We start from the raw sequence: 17,393 nt of genomic DNA on the forward strand, positions 1-17,393 counted from the left end.
TATATTTGAAAGCCTTACCCCAGTCTAAAATAATTAAAAATAAACAAAAATCTAACTTGTGCATTTCTAATAAAATTTTTATTTACATATTAGTTTTATAATATATGTATATAATATATAGTATTTGTGTGTGTGTGTATATGTGTGTGTGTGTATATATATATATGTATATGTATATTTGAACCTTGAATCTAGCTAAGGACTGGAGTAGAAATCAGTATATAACAACTTTATTTTCCAAATGACTGATCAGTTACCACAATCCTATTTTATAGAATCAATCTGGTCTGTAATTGATTAGAAAAGACAGCTTTTATCATGCACATGGTAGAGTTGGGTTTGTTTACTTTTTTTTTTAATGCTTTTTCATTGGTATGAATGTTTATTTCTGGATGCAGATCTTTAGAAAAACAAAATGTGGAATTATGGTATTGAAGACACCTTTGAGCCTATCATGCATGCTGCTTCTGAAAATTATCTTAATCTTTTTAGGGGTTTGCTTAAGTCTGTGGAACAGTGTGGAAACTAGCTAAGAGTTGAAATTGAGTTGTTTTAGACTAATAAAAATTAATACCTTTGCATTTCATAGTAGTTAGTAAAGCTGAGCTGGGGACATTCAAAGAAATGAATGATAGGAATGATAACATTTCAGAGGTGGAAGAGACCTTAAAAGTCCAATTTCACCAGTCACTAAGAAGATATTTTTAATATAAATCATTGTAGCTTTGGGTCCTTTAATATTTGACCTATAGATATATAAGTTATTTCTTTTTTAAATCCCACATTTTCAGTGTTAATATATCTGAATTAATCTGTATCCCTTTAAGCTGTTTAAATTATCTTACTGATCAACTGACATTTTCTCTAAAATTGACATTTAGAGTGCTGCAGTGATAGGCCTTATATTTTTTCAGCCAGGTGTGTAGTGAAATTAAATTTGTGCTTCAAATTGCAATATACTGCCAACTATAAGCAGTATTTCAGTGAGACAGGGAAAAGAGCAATAGGGAGGAAGTGGGGAAGCAACATGTATAACAGACGAACTTCCGTAGCTAAACACCAGGGAGGGAGACATATGTGCTGAGATACAGGGATGTTTGGATCCTTAGAGAGACACTGATACACATACACACAGATGGACATCTTTGCTTAAAAAATTAAATTATTCTTTTGTTTTTATAATTATGTACACATAGTTGAGAATCAGTTATAGTTTTATGGAATGTTAGAATTTGTCCTTTAAAAAAAAATAGGAAGCCAAGAAGTAGTTGAAATTGATTTTATTCTTCAGGTTAAAGAATTATTTATTAAGTACAAACATATTCAGTGTTATAGCTTATTAAGTGAAGTTTTCTTTTGCAATACTTGGCTTCAGAGATCATAGGAAGAAAGAAATGTTGGTTGCTAGCAAAGAAATGATTTGGATCATTGCTTGGCAATAATAGCATGGTGAAATGCATTTTTTGTGTGTTTTGTTTATAGCACATCTTCATTACCTCCACTAGACTGGCCTTTACCAACTCATTTTGGACAATGTGAACTGAAAATAGAAGTGCAACCTAAAACTCATCATCGAGCCCATTATGAAACTGAAGGTAGTCGAGGAGCAGTAAAAGCATCTACTGGGGGACATCCTGTTGTAAAGGTATGAGTTGGGGCTTTTGGAGATATCATACATCTGTTGATGATATAGTCTACTCATTTAGGTACTACTGAGCTCAAAGAGAGAAAACTCAAAGCTTGAAACCCTCTGTTGAGGTTTTGTGTTCTTGTTGATATGGCAGCGCTTCTGCATTGAGGGTTTTTTGTTTTTTGTTTTTATTTTGTTTTGTTTTATTTTCTATACTGAAAAACAGTCTTTTAATCGATTGTGGACTGCCTCTCCAGCTGGGGAACTCTGGGGAAAGAGTATAGTGGTCAAACAGTTGTTTTTCTCTTAAAAGAAAAAACTAAACCACAACTGTATTATGCTTATAAGTATAATATGTGCTCATTTAAAATCCAAGTAATACCAAAAAAGTAGAATAAAGCAATAAATTACCCCAAATCTAAACCCCTCAGAAAGGGGTGCTTGGGTATTTCAGTTGGTTAAGTGTCTGCCTTCAGCTCAGGTCATGATCCTGGGGTCCTGGGATTGAGCCCCACATCAGGCTCCTTGCTCAGTGGAGCCTGCTTCTCCCTCTGCCTGCCACTCTCCCTGCTTGTGCTCTCTCTCTGTCAAATAAATAAATAAAATATTTTTTAAGAAAATAATAAACCCCTCAAAAATAAGTGGTTGTTAATGTTTGATTAACATTTCAGATAATTCTCTGTGTATATTTAGTGAAAGACTGAATGGATGGCTAAAAAATAGAATAAATTTTTTAAAGATAAGATTATACTGAACATCTTTGTGATTAAAATATTTAATTTATTTTTATCTGAATTTATTAGAAGAAAAAAATTAATGTGAAATCATAAAAATTATGTAATATTGAGTGTGTGGAATATATTTAATATGTAAGTCTTGAATCATAACAGTTGAATATTAACTTTAATTTTATTTGAATGAAACATTTTAAAAATGAAGCAGAGGTAAAGCTAAGAACTACTGAATCTTAGATAGTGTCATTCATGCTCAGAGGTCCTAAAAAGATCTAAGGTCAAAGATAATAAATAAATTATTGAAAAACTGAATCATCGTTTAATAGTTTGAATTGACTCCCTGCTTGAAAGGTGAGGTGATTGTCTATCTTAAACTTCTCCTGCTCTACCCTCTACCTCCTGAATTTTGTTGCTTATATTATTTTTTCCTGCTGATGTACAGCCATATTCCCACCCTTATACCGGGCCATCCCCCATTGTTTAGCTTTAGTCCTGTATCAAATTGAATTCAATAATTACTACTGATTTTTACTTATTTTACTGTTAAGTGTTTTTGTTTGTTTAAGGAGGGCTTTGGATTCTACATTTCTTGGGTTCTTTCATGTTTGAGAATGTTTGTTGCCTTAAATACTCAAACATCAGAATGGCTGTGTATAATAATATTGAGTCACTCATTTTCTCTGTCAGAACTTGTCTTAATGGCATTGTGTATTGTGGAGAAATTAATTATATCTGAAGTGAATTTGAACAAATACATTTTATGAACTATCATTTTCTACGTCTAAACAGTATTTCATAGTTCTTAACAAACAAAGCTTTACATTTTAGGGGGGTTTTAAAATGACTTGTAGTAGGAAATGTCAGTTACAGAAGGAAATCAGGGGGAGCCTGGGTATCTCAGTTGGCTGAGTATCCAGCTCTTGGTTTTGGCTTGGCTCGTGATCTTGGGGTTGTGATATCGAGCCCACGCTTGGCGGGGAGTCTGCTTGGGATTCTCTCCCTTTCCCCCTCCTCCTGTGTGCACGTGCGTGCTCTTTCTTTCTGTCTCTCAAATAAATTAATTAATTAATCTTTGAAAGAAAGAAAGAAATCAGATTTGTGGTTACCAGTGATGGAACTGGTTGAAGGTTGTCAGAAGGTACAGACTTCCAGTTACAATATAAATAAGCACCGAGGATGTAGTATACAACATAATGACTAGTTAACTGCTATATGGTATATTTGAAAGTTGCTAAGAGTAGATTCTAAAAGTTCTTATCACAAGGAAAACCACCTTTTTTTAATCTCTCTCTCTCTCTAATTTTTTGGTAACTATATCAGGTGATGGATGTTAGCTAAATTTATCATGGTAATCAGTTCACAGTGTATATAAGTCAAGTTATTATATTGTGTATCTTAAATTTATTCAGTGCTTTGTCAGTTGTCATAGGAATTCTGACATTTGTTGGAGTCATATTTTCTTAAAAGAGAGCTTATTTCACTTAGAATAAGGAAGACGATTCTTTACTTTCATTTCCTGTATCTTTGACTTTTCTTACCAAGAAAGAAATTATTTACAAGTGCTTAAATGAACAAATATTTTTTGAGAGTCCAAGTGATTTGTTTCCACAGTATTCCTTTAGTTAAAAACTGGTTCTCTCTCGGGCGCCCAGGTGGCTTAATGGGTTAAGTGTCCCAACTCTTGATTTCGGCTCAAGTCATGGTCTCAAGGTGGTAGGATCGAGCCCTGCGTCTGACTCAAATCTCTCTTTCTTTCTCTATTTTTTCTCTGAAATAAATAAAATCTTTTAAAAAAATAAAAACTGATTCTCTGTTGGGGCTCCTGCCTGGCTTGGTGGAGCATGCAACTCCTTGTCTTGTGGTCATGAGTTTGAGTCCCACGTTGGGTGTAGAGATTACAAAAAAAAAAAAAAAAAGTTCTGTGCTTAAGGGAAGACTAACACTTGGTATCATCAGTGCTTTATATTTTCCTTGTCAGTGACTTACCTTTTTTTGGAAGATTTTATTTATTTATTTGAGAGAGAGAGCACGAGTGGTGGGGAGGGGCAGAAGGAAAGGGGTAAGCAGACTCCCTGCGAGCAGGGAGCCCAACTTGGGGCTCTATCCCAGGACCCCCAAGATCATGACCTGAGCTGAAGGCAGATGCTTAACTGACTGAGCCACTGAGGAACCCCTTACCTTCTTCTTTTTTTCTTTATTCTTGCTTGAAGAATTATATCATTATACTTGAAATTACTGACTTAACCAGAGTATGTCTGGATGTTGATGGTTCTTTATCAGTCTGTCCTAGTACCAGTGATGCTCCTTTCAGTCTAAGATTCTTCTTTCATGTAAGAAAATCTTTCTATATTATGTATATGTATATATTTCCTGTTCCATTTGTTTTGTCCTTTACTTCAGGGACTCCAGTTACTATTCAGATGTTGACTAGTCTTTGTCCCCCATGTCTTTGTGTTCTTTTCTCTGGTTACTTTAATGTCTTTTCTTATCATTTATCAGGATTTTTTTTTAAAGCTCTGCTCTGATATTTTTGATATATTTGTCACTCGTGGTTTTTAATTTAGCTTTTAGATCTGCAGCTGTGTTTTGAGCTTTAATTTGCTACATTAGCTCCATTTTCCACTCATTTGATATTTTATCATTCCATTTGGTCTCATGATTTATTGAAGTTATAGTCTTAAATTTTTTAGTGTGGAACATTCAATGGCAATCAGTTTCTGGGTTTTGTGTGTGTGTGTGTGTGTGTGTGTGTGTGTGTGTGTGTTTTGTTGAGGGGGAGGTTTTGTTTTCGTTTTTTTAAGGTGGGGGGCGCAGAGGGAGAAAGAATCTTAAGCACATTCCATGCCCAGCTCAGAGCTTGATGTGGGGCTGGATCTCACAATCCGGAGATCATGACCTGAGCCAAAATCAGAGTCGGACTCTTAACTGACTTAAACCACCCAGGTGCTCTTTCATTTTTATTAAATTATTCAAATGTCTTGTATAATTTGTTCCTTTTTTAATTAAATAAAAACAAAAAATGAATACTATGATTGCCTAATTGCCATGCCTTTTATCACCCATTTTGTTTGAGAACTTTGGTCTACAGCCTGAGAAGATTGGGGAAACAGGTACAGAATTAGTTTAAGGTAGGACTTGTTGAGTTTGGCTCAAGAGAGTGAACAATATCATGTATGTGTTAGAGCCCATTCTCATTACTCCAGTATGTATCATATTTTCATGAGCTTTGCTTGTTCCCCTAGTACAGCACAGAGTCCTGGAAGATGGTAAGCACTCCTGACCTTTTCTGTCTCTGCCAAAGGCCCTGGAGCAGAATGTAGTATCTTTTATTCTTGAGGGAAAGTTTTTCCTTGACTTTTTTCAGAGCTGGCTACTTACAGTTCTGATTTACTTTGCTGTAAATTAGTTAGCATTGGTTAGCATTTTCTGTTTTATTTTCTCACTTTATTACTTTTATTCCATTAATTTACTTACTAATTCTATTTATTCTTATTACTCTTCCAGGTGGATAAAGGTATGAATTAGTTAGCAGTTCCACCACACAAATCAGAATCTTAATCTTCTGTTTTGCATTTCTCATACTGCCCCTACTACCACCACATACATATACATTTTGTTTATTTTGTTAGGTATTGGGGGAAGAAGATTGTGATACTATTGTCTTTATCCAAAAATTCTTGTTAGCACTGCATGATGAGAGCTGGTCATTTCAAATTGTTAATAAAACTGATGCCTGATTGTGTGTACTGTACCACACTTGCAGGGTTGTGTACTTTGTATGGCCACTCTTAATTTGTGTATGCCTATTTCTGAGACCTCATTTTTTCCACTAACAGAGATGGCCCTTTTCCAGCAACTGAGAAGACTTTTTGTAGATTTCTTTGCTATTCTGAGAGTTTTGTAATACTCAGGAAAGGAAGGCATCATTTGCCATTCCAGATTGGTCTGACCCATCACACATAAGAGTGGCATGTTTTGTTCTCAAGACCAAAAAAAAAAAGCCCTGATTTTGTTCTCTGTGTATTGGCTTTTTTTTTTTTTTGAACATTTTATTTCTGTGTAAGAATATATCACTAAAGTACAAGTCTTAATATGTACAGCTCAGTGAATTTTTAACATATGCACACACCTATGAAATACCACAAAGGTTAAGATATAGAATATGTTATTTTTTAAAGATTTGTTTATCTTTTTATTTGAGGGCAGAGGGAGACATAAATAGAGTCTTAAGCAGACTTGTGCTAAGTGTGGAGCCCAACGTGGGGTCAGTCCCACAATCCCGAGATTACGACCTGAGCTGAAACCAAGAGTAGGACGCCCAACTGACTGCCCACCCACGTGCCCCAATTTATAGAATATTTTAAGCACCCGGAAGTCCCTCCTAATTTGTATCCCCCAACGAAAGGTAATCTTGCTTCTGACCTCTTATCATCATAGATTTGTCTTTTTATTCTCGAATTTCATATAGATGGAATCATACAGTATGTCCTATTTTCTGTCTGGCTTCTTTTATTCAACATTATGACTGTGAGATCCATCCGTTGGGGGGGATAGTTTTCTTTTTCTTTGCTGTGTAGTATTCCATCGTATGAATTTGCTATAATTTCTTCATCTGTCATCCTATTAATAGACACTTGGTTTGTGTTCAGTTTGGGACTATTATGAATAAAGCTGCTATGTTCTTTTTTCTCTTTTTTTTGCATATCTTTGTAATTTTAATTCCAGTATAGTTAACACACAGTGTTATATTAGTTTCAGGTATACTATATGTATCTTTTGATAGACAAAAAGCCTTCACTTTTTTTAGTATATGTCCAAAAGTGGAATTGCTGGTATTTCAAAGTACCTGTACCAAATTTACTCCTAACTAGCCATATTTGAAGCTGTCAGTTACTCTACATCCTCACCAATACCAATACGTGGTTGCTGATAATTTTTAACCATTCCAGTAGTATTGTAGAGGAATCATAGTGGTTTTAATTTGTGGCTTCCTGATGACCAGTGATGTTGAACATCTTTTTTTTTTTTTTAAGTTTTATTTATTTATTGGAGAGAGAGAGTGAGAGAGAATGTGAGTGGGGTGAGGGGCAGAGGGAGAAGCAGACTCCCCGCTGAGAAGGAAGCCGGACAAGGAGCTCGATCCGGGGACTCTGGGATCATGACCTGTGCCGAAGGCAGATGCTTAACCAACTCAGCCACCCAGGCGCCCTTGAAAACCTTTTTATATGTTTGTTGTTTATTTGGCTGTCCTCTTCTGTGAGGTGCCTGTTCATGTCTCTTGACCAGTTTTTAAATTATCTTTTTCTTATTGATTGATTAGGAGTTTTTAGTATTTTGAATAGAAGTTTTTTGTCAGATAATATGCATTGCAAATTTTAAAATTTTTTCTCATCTTTTTCTTGCTTTTTCACTTTCTTAATTGTGTGTTTTGATGAATGAAAGTTTTTAATTTTAATAAAGTCCAAATTGTTCATCTTTTTTTCATGGATAGTGCATTTGTTTTATTTACTAAGATTGACCTCTTAATAATTAATATTGATGCCTCCAGTCCATGAATATGGTCTGTCTGTTTATTAAGGTATTATTTAATTCCTCTTTGCAGTGTTTTGTAGTTTTCAAAGTAGAAATCTTTTACATCTTTTATTTCCTGTGTTCTGTGTTTTTTATGCTATTATTGTATTTTTATTTCATTTAATTTTTTGTTCCTAGAATACAGAAATGCAATCAATTTTTTTTATGTTAACTTTATATTTCTAGACCTAATAGTTTATTTTAGCTTCTTTTGGGTTTTCTAAAAAGTCAGGGTCATCTTTGAATAATGAGTTTTACTTCTTTCTAATTTTTATACCTTTTTCCCCCCAAATTTTTATTGTGGTAAAATACACATAACGTAAAATTTACCATCTTAGTTATTTTTACATGTGCAGTTTAGTGGTATTAAATACATTCATAATGTTGGACAACTTTGACCACCGTCCATCTCCATAGCTCTTTTTATCTTTTAAACTGAAATTCTGTACCCCACTTCTTCTCCCTCCAGCCCCTAGAAACCACCATTCTACTTTCTGTCTCTATGATGTTGACAGCTCTTACTACCTCATATAAATAGAATCATACGATATTCATCTTTTTGTGACAGGCTTATTTCACTTAGCATAATGTCCTCATGGTTGATCCATGTTGTAACATATATCAGAATTTCCTTCATTTTAGGGTTGCATAATATCTCATTGTATACACAACATAATATCTCATTGTATACACAATATCCCTTGTCCATTCATCCATCAATGGACATATGGGTTGCTTCTACATTTTAGTTATTGTGAATAACATTGCTATGAACATGGATGTGCAAATATCTTTTTGAGACCCTGCTTTCACTTCTTTTGGGTATATACCCAGAAGTGGAATTGCTGGATCATGTGGTAATTTCTACTTTTTTTTTTTAAGATTTTATTTATTTATTTGTCAGAAAGAGAGAGTGCACACACAAGCAAGGGGACTGGCAGGCAGAGGGAGAAGCAGGCCACCCGTTGAGCAAGGAGCCCCATGCGGGACTTGATCCGAGGACCCTGAGATCATGACCTGAACCAAAGTCAGATGCTTAAGTGACTGAGCCACCTAGGCGCCCCTGCAATTGTTTTTTTAATATCCTAGTCTTAATGTGTGTCTTCCAAAAGGGGAAAAAGAAAAATGTGGTTAATTTGTAAATGGGGAGTGCAAAATAGAAAGAAGTTGACTGTTCTTTTATTATTAAATTGGTTTGAGAAATGATTGATACTGATACATATATTTAAATGTCATATATCATGTATATGCGATATATATACATGTGTATGTATATATATGTAGTCTCATGTCTTTTTATACTTTATGGTTAGGGACTGTAGAATTATGCAGCCATAATGTTTTTGTGTTGTGGGTATAAAAAATTTCTGTAGTGCCTTTGGCATGTACAAACACAGTTGAGAAACATGCAGGTTAGTCTAAAATTAAACTAAATTGTTTACTTGTTGCCAGGAAATTAATCTGTAATAAATTTAACAGAGTGTATAATGAGTACTTAATCAGATTATTTTTCTTTTTACTACTTAGCCAAATATGGGAAAATTATCTCTTTAAGTCAATAGTTTTTATTGGCGTTCTATAGTGAAAATGTACATTTTCATCATTCATTAGGATTGAAAGAGACTTGCAGATCTTAACGTTATGAATTTGTTTTAAATGTTTTAACATATAGATTCTCAGTATCTTTTAGAATAATTTTTAAATTTTTAGAACAAATATTTAAAAGAATTTTATTTTCATATGGATATTTTTCCCAAAGTGCTAAAAGACAACATATTTGAATTGCCAAATTCAGTGGCATTTTACAGATTTGTGCTGCTGCTAATTGCAAAAATTTACTTTTTTGTAGTGCTTTGTAGTTCATAAAAGGTTTTCTCAGAGTTTATATTTAATATTCATAATAGTTCTTTGAAAAACGTAAGGCAAGTACATTGTGCAGGTGATTTAAGATTACACATGATGTAGGAGTGCCTGGGTGGCTCATTTGGTTAAGCGTCTGCCTTTGGCTCGGGTCATGATCTCAGGGTCCTGGGATCAAGCGCCACATCTGTCTTCCTGCTCAGTGGGGAGTCTGCTTCTCTCTCTTCCTCTGTCCCTCAGCCTGCTTTTGCTCTCTCTCTCAAATAAATAAATAAAATCTTAAAAAAAGAAAGATTATATATGATGTAATTGTAGAGATCTTAAACCCAGGTTTTTTCACTCTGCTGTTATGTTTTCTATTGTACCATATTGCCTCTTATTACTACAGATAAGTTATAATTTCATAGTGCTTTTCATTTTATTAACTACTTTCACATTGTCTCATTTAATTCTCCAGATAGGCCTTTTTAGATACCCTGATCTTTGATTTAAAGTCACATGCTGTTTCTACTACCTTTATAATCCCTGATAAAAATCTTAGACCTTTGTTTACCATTAATGTAGTTTAAGCTCTCTTGGATTAATCATGTTAGGCTCCCTACTATGACTACGACTTCCCAGTTCTCCGTGGTTTAGGACCCAAAAAAGGAAGTTTATTTTTTATTTTCTTAGAGATTGTCACTCATGAATTCAAGATCTGTCCATCTTGTGATGCTGTCCTCTTCAATACACGGCCTCCATGGTTCCTAGGAAAAGCAAAGGGAGTATAGAGAAGGTACATAAGATATATGAACCTGGAAATTACTACCAGTTGTTACTTCTCACAGTCCTCTGACCAGAAGTAGTCACATGTCTACTTATGTAGACAGGGACTATGAATAGTAGTCCCTGGATTGGGAGTCTTTCCTCAGCAACAGTGTGGTCTATACTATACAACATGACTCTACATAACTCTTTGGTGTCAGCATGTCTTCTCTGCCATATCCTGTATACAGTATTGATCTTTTAATTTATATTCAGGAGTTTAATAGTAGCTAAGTGACTAATAGGGTTCTGCAGCCACACTGCTTGGGTTTGAATCCTGTACTGCACTTTGGCCAAGTAACTTACTGTATGTTTGGCCAAGTGTCTTTAACTTTTCTAGATTTTTTCAAATTAAATCAGTCATTGCTTAATTTATTCATCCATCTATCCTTTCACTCACTCAGTAAATATTTTTTGATTGCTCACTACGTTATAGACAATATTGTAGATGCTGGGGATCTAGAGATAAACAAGACCAAGTCCTGCCCTCATGGGCCTTACTTACATTATACTGAGAAGAGACAATGAAAAAATAAATAAAATAATATTACAATGTTGTAATGTAATATTGAGAATTAGAATGTGATGTGATAAGAGGCTAATTATGGGGGACTTTACCTTTGGTATCTTTTTTATAAAATGAGCATAATATCATCCTACCTAAGAATTGATATGAGGATTAAATGAAACATTGCATGTACAGAACATGGCATAGTACCTTACACAGAGTAAATGCTCAGTAAATGTTGATCAATACTTTGTGAACCCTGATGAAGAATAAGTAGCAAAGTAAGAGTAAGAGAGCATATAAGTGGGGGGGTGGTTAGAATCTTAAGCAGACTGTGCTGAGCACAGACCCCAGTGCAGGGCCCGATCTCACAACCCTGAGATCACCACCTGAGCTGAAACCAAGAGTCAGTCTGGTTGCTTAACCGACTGTACCACCCAGGTGCCCCTGAAGTAAATAATCTTATTTGTTAATATGGTCTGCAACTATTTAATACATTCAAGCCAGTCTTACTATAGCTGGGGATTTGGTGGGGGGAAATCAGACATGTTTCCTAGTTCCATGAAGTTTACAGTTTGGTGAAGCTTGCAAATGAGATAATAACAGTGAAGTAGGATAAAGGTTTAATGGAGGAAATTCACATCTCCAAAAGAGCAAATAGGTGAAGGGGTTGAAATGGGCATTGATTATTTGAAGAAAGTTTGTAGCTCATTACTAAACATTAGCCAGAGAAAAGATAGATACTAAGAAAGGAAAAGTATTAAGTAGAGGGAAGAGTTTAGAACTGCACTATCCAGGGGTGCCTGGGTGGGTTAGTTGTTAAGTGTCTGCCTTCGGCTTAGGGCGTGATCCCAGAGTCCTGGGATCGAGCCCCGCATCGGGTTCCCTGATCCGCTGGGAGCCGCCTTCTTCCTCTCCCACTCCCCCTGCTTGTGTTCCCTCTCTCACTGGCTGTCTCTCTGTCAAATAAATAAATAAAAATCTTAAAAAAAAAAAAAAAAAAGAACTGCACTATCCAATCTAGTAGCCACTGGCCACATTTAAATTTAAATTAACCAAAATTAGAAATTGAGTCCTTTAGTTGCATTAACAGCATTTCAAGACTTGGTAGGTGTGTGGCTAATGACTATACTGTCTTCTTCTTTTTTTTTTTTTTTAGGGAGGGAGGGAAGTGATGAGAGAGAGAAGAGACAGAGGGAGAGGAGGAGAGGGGGAGAGAGAATCTTAAGCAGGCTCCACGCTCAGTGCAGAGCCTGATGCAGGGCTTGATCTCACAACCCTGAGATCATGACCTAAGCCAAAATTAAAAGTCAGATGCTTAACTGACTGAGCCACCCAGAAGCCCCTACATTGTCTTTTTAACGAATGATGTTGGAGCAGTTGGACATCCATAGGACATCCGTTTATTTTCCATTCAGAAAATAAATCTGAACCTAAACTTCACATTTTACACAAGAATTGATTCCACATAGATCATGGATTTTTAAAAAAATGCAGATGTAGAAGATTTTTATTATTACTGAAAGTTCTGTTGGGCAGTTAGTTAGTTCTGTTGGTTTGATAGCTAGCAGGGAACAGGAACAGGTTGAAGATTGCAAATATAAAGGGGTAGCACAACAGAGTTCCTTTGTGGTGTTGGAAGAGTTCCTTATTCTGACTGTGATGTTGGTCACTTGAATCTGCACTTGCGATAATATTGCATAAAGCTACACATACATTTTTTTATACGGTGATAAATTTATTGAGGCACAGATATTTTGTATTTTTAAAATTTATTTAAGAGCGCACGTGTGAGTTGGGGGAAGGGGCAGAGGAAGAGGGAAAATCAGACTCCCCACTGAGCAGGGAGCCTGATGCAGGCCAATCCCAGGACCTGGAGATTGTGACCTGAGCCAAAAACAGACACTTAACCAACTGAGCGACCCAGCCACCCCAAGGCATAGATATTTTGAATCTTATCTGAAAAGTTACTGAAATTTTAAAAATGGGAATTTTGGGGGCACTTGAGTGACTTAGTCTGTTGGCATCTGACTTTTGGTTTTGGCTTGGGTCACGATCTCACGTTCATGGGATCGAGCCCTGCATCGGGCTTCACACACTGCACAGTCTGCTTGAGGTTCTCACTCTCCTTCTTTTGCCCCTCCCCCCTTGCTTGCTATCTCTCTCTCTCTCTCTGAAGTAAATAAATAAATCTTAAAAAATAAAAGTGGGATTGTAGAATTTTTTTCATATTTAGACTTTGTATTTCATCATACACCAAGATCCTCTCCCAGGTGATGATTTTTTTATATGATGTTATATGTACATTTTCAGTATGAAGCAGTTTATATTATGGAAATTTAATTTTGTATTTTTAGTATCTCTATGATGTGTTCTCATGTTTGTGATATATTCAGATTCACTCCCCCCAAGTAATTTAGCAGAACTGATAATAGAATTGCTCTTATTGAAGCTGCTCTAGTTTGTCCTATAGTGACCTTCAGGCTTTAACACTCCAGCTTTAGTTAAATTAAGCAGGCACAGACCTTTGCTATGGAAACGATACAGAAACATACCAAACAACTTGGCTTACTTTCTTTTCCAAAGCAGAGGGTGGCCTGAAGAGAGGTATACTGATCCTAGATGAAAGTTTTTAGAGAGTTATGTTAGTAGCGATAATTTGTTTATGGCCTATAACATAATATTCATCTGAAAATGAAATGGAAAGACAGTTTAATTTATTTTACGTTCCTTTAAAATCCCTAAGATGCATAGGAGAAATCCTATTTTTCGTATGCTATATAGTACATATGCTTGGAGCAGATGCTGGCTGAAGTATGTGTTATGAAATATATTCCCTTTGAAATCTTATATGCATGATTACCTTCCCCCATCACTGGTTTATTTTACTATCGAAGTATAAAGGACAGGTGGCTTATGTCTTTGCCAAGCTGGTATTACTGTGAGTCATCTAATATGACTAGGATACTTTGGCATATAGTACTTACTGGTACGTTATGTGATATTTTGGTAGCTTAATAGATAGCAATAAAATTTTTATTTGTATTTTCTATTTTAGACATAACTACTTCATTTAGAACAACCTGCTTTAGTAACTATTACTGTTATTTAAATAATTCTGTTGACTAACCTCATGAGTTATTTTGCTCCACCAAATTGTACTCTCTTATTCCAAAATTCACTCATCAGCAATGATCGAATGTCTGTAACATGCTAGGTACTGTACTATGCTCTGGAGATAACAGGATGGACCCTGTCCCCGTCATGGTACTTAGAGTTGTTGGTATTTCTTCCTCTACTAGGTGCATAATTGGTTCCATAGAATAATTTGTTCAGTTTGGATTAAACATGAAAGAGCAACAGATATAGCAGAAAGGAATAACTGATCGCTTATTAGCCATGGGTTTCCAATTTCTTTAGTTATTGATTTACTTAGGTTTTTTTTTAAATTGTGATCGTGTTGGCATTTTATTTTTTTATCGAATATTTTCAATTTAAGCTATATAAAATTTATTAACTTATTCTATGAAAATATATAAAAAGAGATCACAACTGAAAATATTGAGGGGTGCCTGGCTGGCTCGGTCAGTGTAGTGTGCAGTAACTTTTTTTGTTTTGTTTTAAGATTTTTTTATTTGAGAGAGAGCGCCTGCGCGTGTGCAAGGGGGAGTGGCAGACCAAGAGGGAGAGAGAATCTCAAGCAGAAGCCCCACTGAACCCAGAGCCTGACACAGGGCTCAATCCCATAACCCTGAGATCATGACCTGAGCCAAAAATCAAGAGTCCGACACTTAACCGACTGAGCCACACAGGTGCCTCAGAGTGTGCAACTCTTGATGTTGGGATTGTAGGTTCGAGCCCCACGTTGGGTGTAGAGACTACTTAAAAATAAAATCTTAAAAAAAGAGAATATTGATAGATTTCTTGACTATATAAATATTTACAGAAAACTGCAACTTCCGGTTAAATATAGTAAATTAAACCATGGGTTTTACTTTAATTAGACCTTAGACAGCTGCAACTTAAGCCTGTTAGATAGAGACAAAGAATCAATAAGGAGCACAAATCATTTTACACCAAAGAACCCTGGAAAAGCTCAGGAATTTGAGGCAGTGAGTGTCCCTGAAAGTGGGATAGCGAGGTAGAGCTGAAAGCAAAAGGATTGGTTGAAAGTCTACAAAAGAAGTAGTTAGACTTCCCACGTTTTGTCTTATGTGGCATAGCCAAGTGATAACTGCAATAACCTGTGAGAATATTGCAGATTTACTCTTCAAAGGGAATGAAATAGAGATTCTAGGTTCTAGAATTACTGAAGGCAGAGCTTGATGATCTGTACAGAAAATGGAGCGGAGAGGGAGGGGAGGCATAATGAAAGTCTGCATACTGAATAGGGAGACTGCTGACCCCTTTTCTTAAATCTCAAAGTACTTATAACAAGTTGATGTTCCCTAGACAGGAAATCGGAAGTTTTGCTTTTAGACAGACTGGTCAAGAGAAAAATACCTATGTGCCTCTTGACTTGCAAGTATTCTAGACTAATGATCATACCCAACCCCACTTTTTTGAAAAAACAAATGTTTTGTAGTACTGCTTTATTAACCTGAAATGGAAGTGCAAAGATTATATAATCAACTTGCATGTACAAATTTAAGAATATCAAAATAATGCTATAATATTAGGAAATAAATTCAGAAAACTAAATTATAACAAAATAGTTGTATTTCAAAATGAAAAGGCTTGGTATTGACTGTAGAAGACAATGAAATAGTTAGATATTTCTACCTGTAGTATCACTGCAAGTGTTGTAGGTACAAAGGCAGATATGTTGATCAGCAACCTAAATTCCATTAGTGAGTGGCATCACTGGCAAAACGACATGAGTTTCTGAAATAATGAACTCATGCTAAAGTTTTCTTCAATTTATATGGTAGTCATATTTGTTAAACATTCATGTGTTAAAACTGCAATTTTGGGGTGCCTGGGTGGCACAGTAGGTTAAGCGTCTGCCTTCAGCTCAGGTCATAGCCAAGCCCCGCATTAGGCTCCTTGCTCGGCAGAGAGCCTGCTTCTTCTCTCACTCTGCTGCTCTCCCTGCTTGTGCTCTCTTTCTCTCTGAGAAAGAAATATGTAAAAATTTTTTTTAAATGCAGTTTTTTGGTATTTATATATACTAAGAAGTTGAGTTCTAAGTTCATAAACTTTTCTATATACATAAATACATGTAGGACATTCTGAAGTTCTATGTAACATAGACTAGTTCTGTACTTCAACTGATTATCCCGTGCTTTGATAGGAATTTCAGTCTCTGCTCTGGCCCCTTGTCATAAAATGCCTGTAGTATACATCACTCATCTTGTTGCCATGCTCATTCATTTATGTATTGACTGTGGCTTTTTTTGTGCCATGATGGCAGAGCAGTTATGATAGAGAACACAGGTGGTACTTTCATCACTTCACACTTTGCTCAGGATGTTGCAAATCACAACGTTGCAGTTAAAACTCAGTAGTGTTTCAAGTCCTCAGAGTGTTGCTGTACTGGAACTTCTACAGTGCATACTTAACATGTCAAAACAAGAAAAGAAAAATGGATTTCAAATGTCATCCTTTTAAGGCACAGTAGACTGTATTATTTTGTTATCAAAATAGATAGCAAAGGATTGTGTTTATTGTTCAGTAACGTTATGGTTGGGCTAAAAGAATGTACATCATATATAGCCTCACATTTCCATCATCTATCTGTGTCACTGTTACTTTGAATACACCATGACTAACAGTGAAAACACTACCTCCTCTCTCTCCAAACCTATTCTAAATCAGTGACTTCTTCACTTTATTTGCTAGTGATACCACCATTCTATTGGATTCTGAATCTCAGAACATTTTTTTAAAGATTTTATTTATTTATTAGAGAGTGAGTGTGCATGAGCCGGTGAAGGGGCAGAGGGAGAGGGCAAGGGAGAAGCAGACTCCCCGCTGAGCAGGGAACCTGACATGGGGCTCAATCCCAGGACCCTGAGATCATGACCTGAGCCAAAGGCAGATGCTTCACCGACTGAGCCTCCCAGGCGCCCCTGAATTTCAGATCTTCTAATTTGTTTTTTCCTTACTCTTTATTATTCTATATATAGTCAGTTAAAAAAAGTCTCTTTAGNNNGAAAGATTTATTGCATTCATCCCTCTTTGTTTCTGTGTTCTATTTATGTTCTTACTTTCATTCTTATTTAAATTTTCAGTACACATGATGTTAGTACTTAGTGCTTCAGCCTCTTAGCTGATTTCCATGATT

The 17,393-nt window shown here is 35.7% G+C and overlaps 1 protein-coding gene across 4 annotated transcripts in view; it reads left to right on the forward strand.

The window, feature by feature from the left end:
• Positions 1–17,393, forward strand: part of NFATC3 (nuclear factor of activated T cells 3) — a 121,552-nt gene that overhangs the window by 40,258 nt on the left and 63,901 nt on the right. For all 4 annotated transcript variants that reach the window (XM_040633490.1, XM_040633491.1, XM_008702545.2 and 1 more), the window contains exon 3: positions 1,483–1,645. In XM_040633490.1, coding sequence (XP_040489424.1) covers positions 1,483–1,645 — 163 coding nt within the window. The remainder of the gene's footprint in view (positions 1–1,482; positions 1,646–17,393) is intronic.

Source organism: Ursus maritimus, unplaced genomic scaffold, assembly GCF_017311325.1.
Source record: "Ursus maritimus isolate PB19 unplaced genomic scaffold, ASM1731132v1 scaffold_19, whole genome shotgun sequence".
Classification (NCBI taxonomy): Eukaryota; Metazoa; Chordata; class Mammalia; order Carnivora; family Ursidae; genus Ursus; species Ursus maritimus.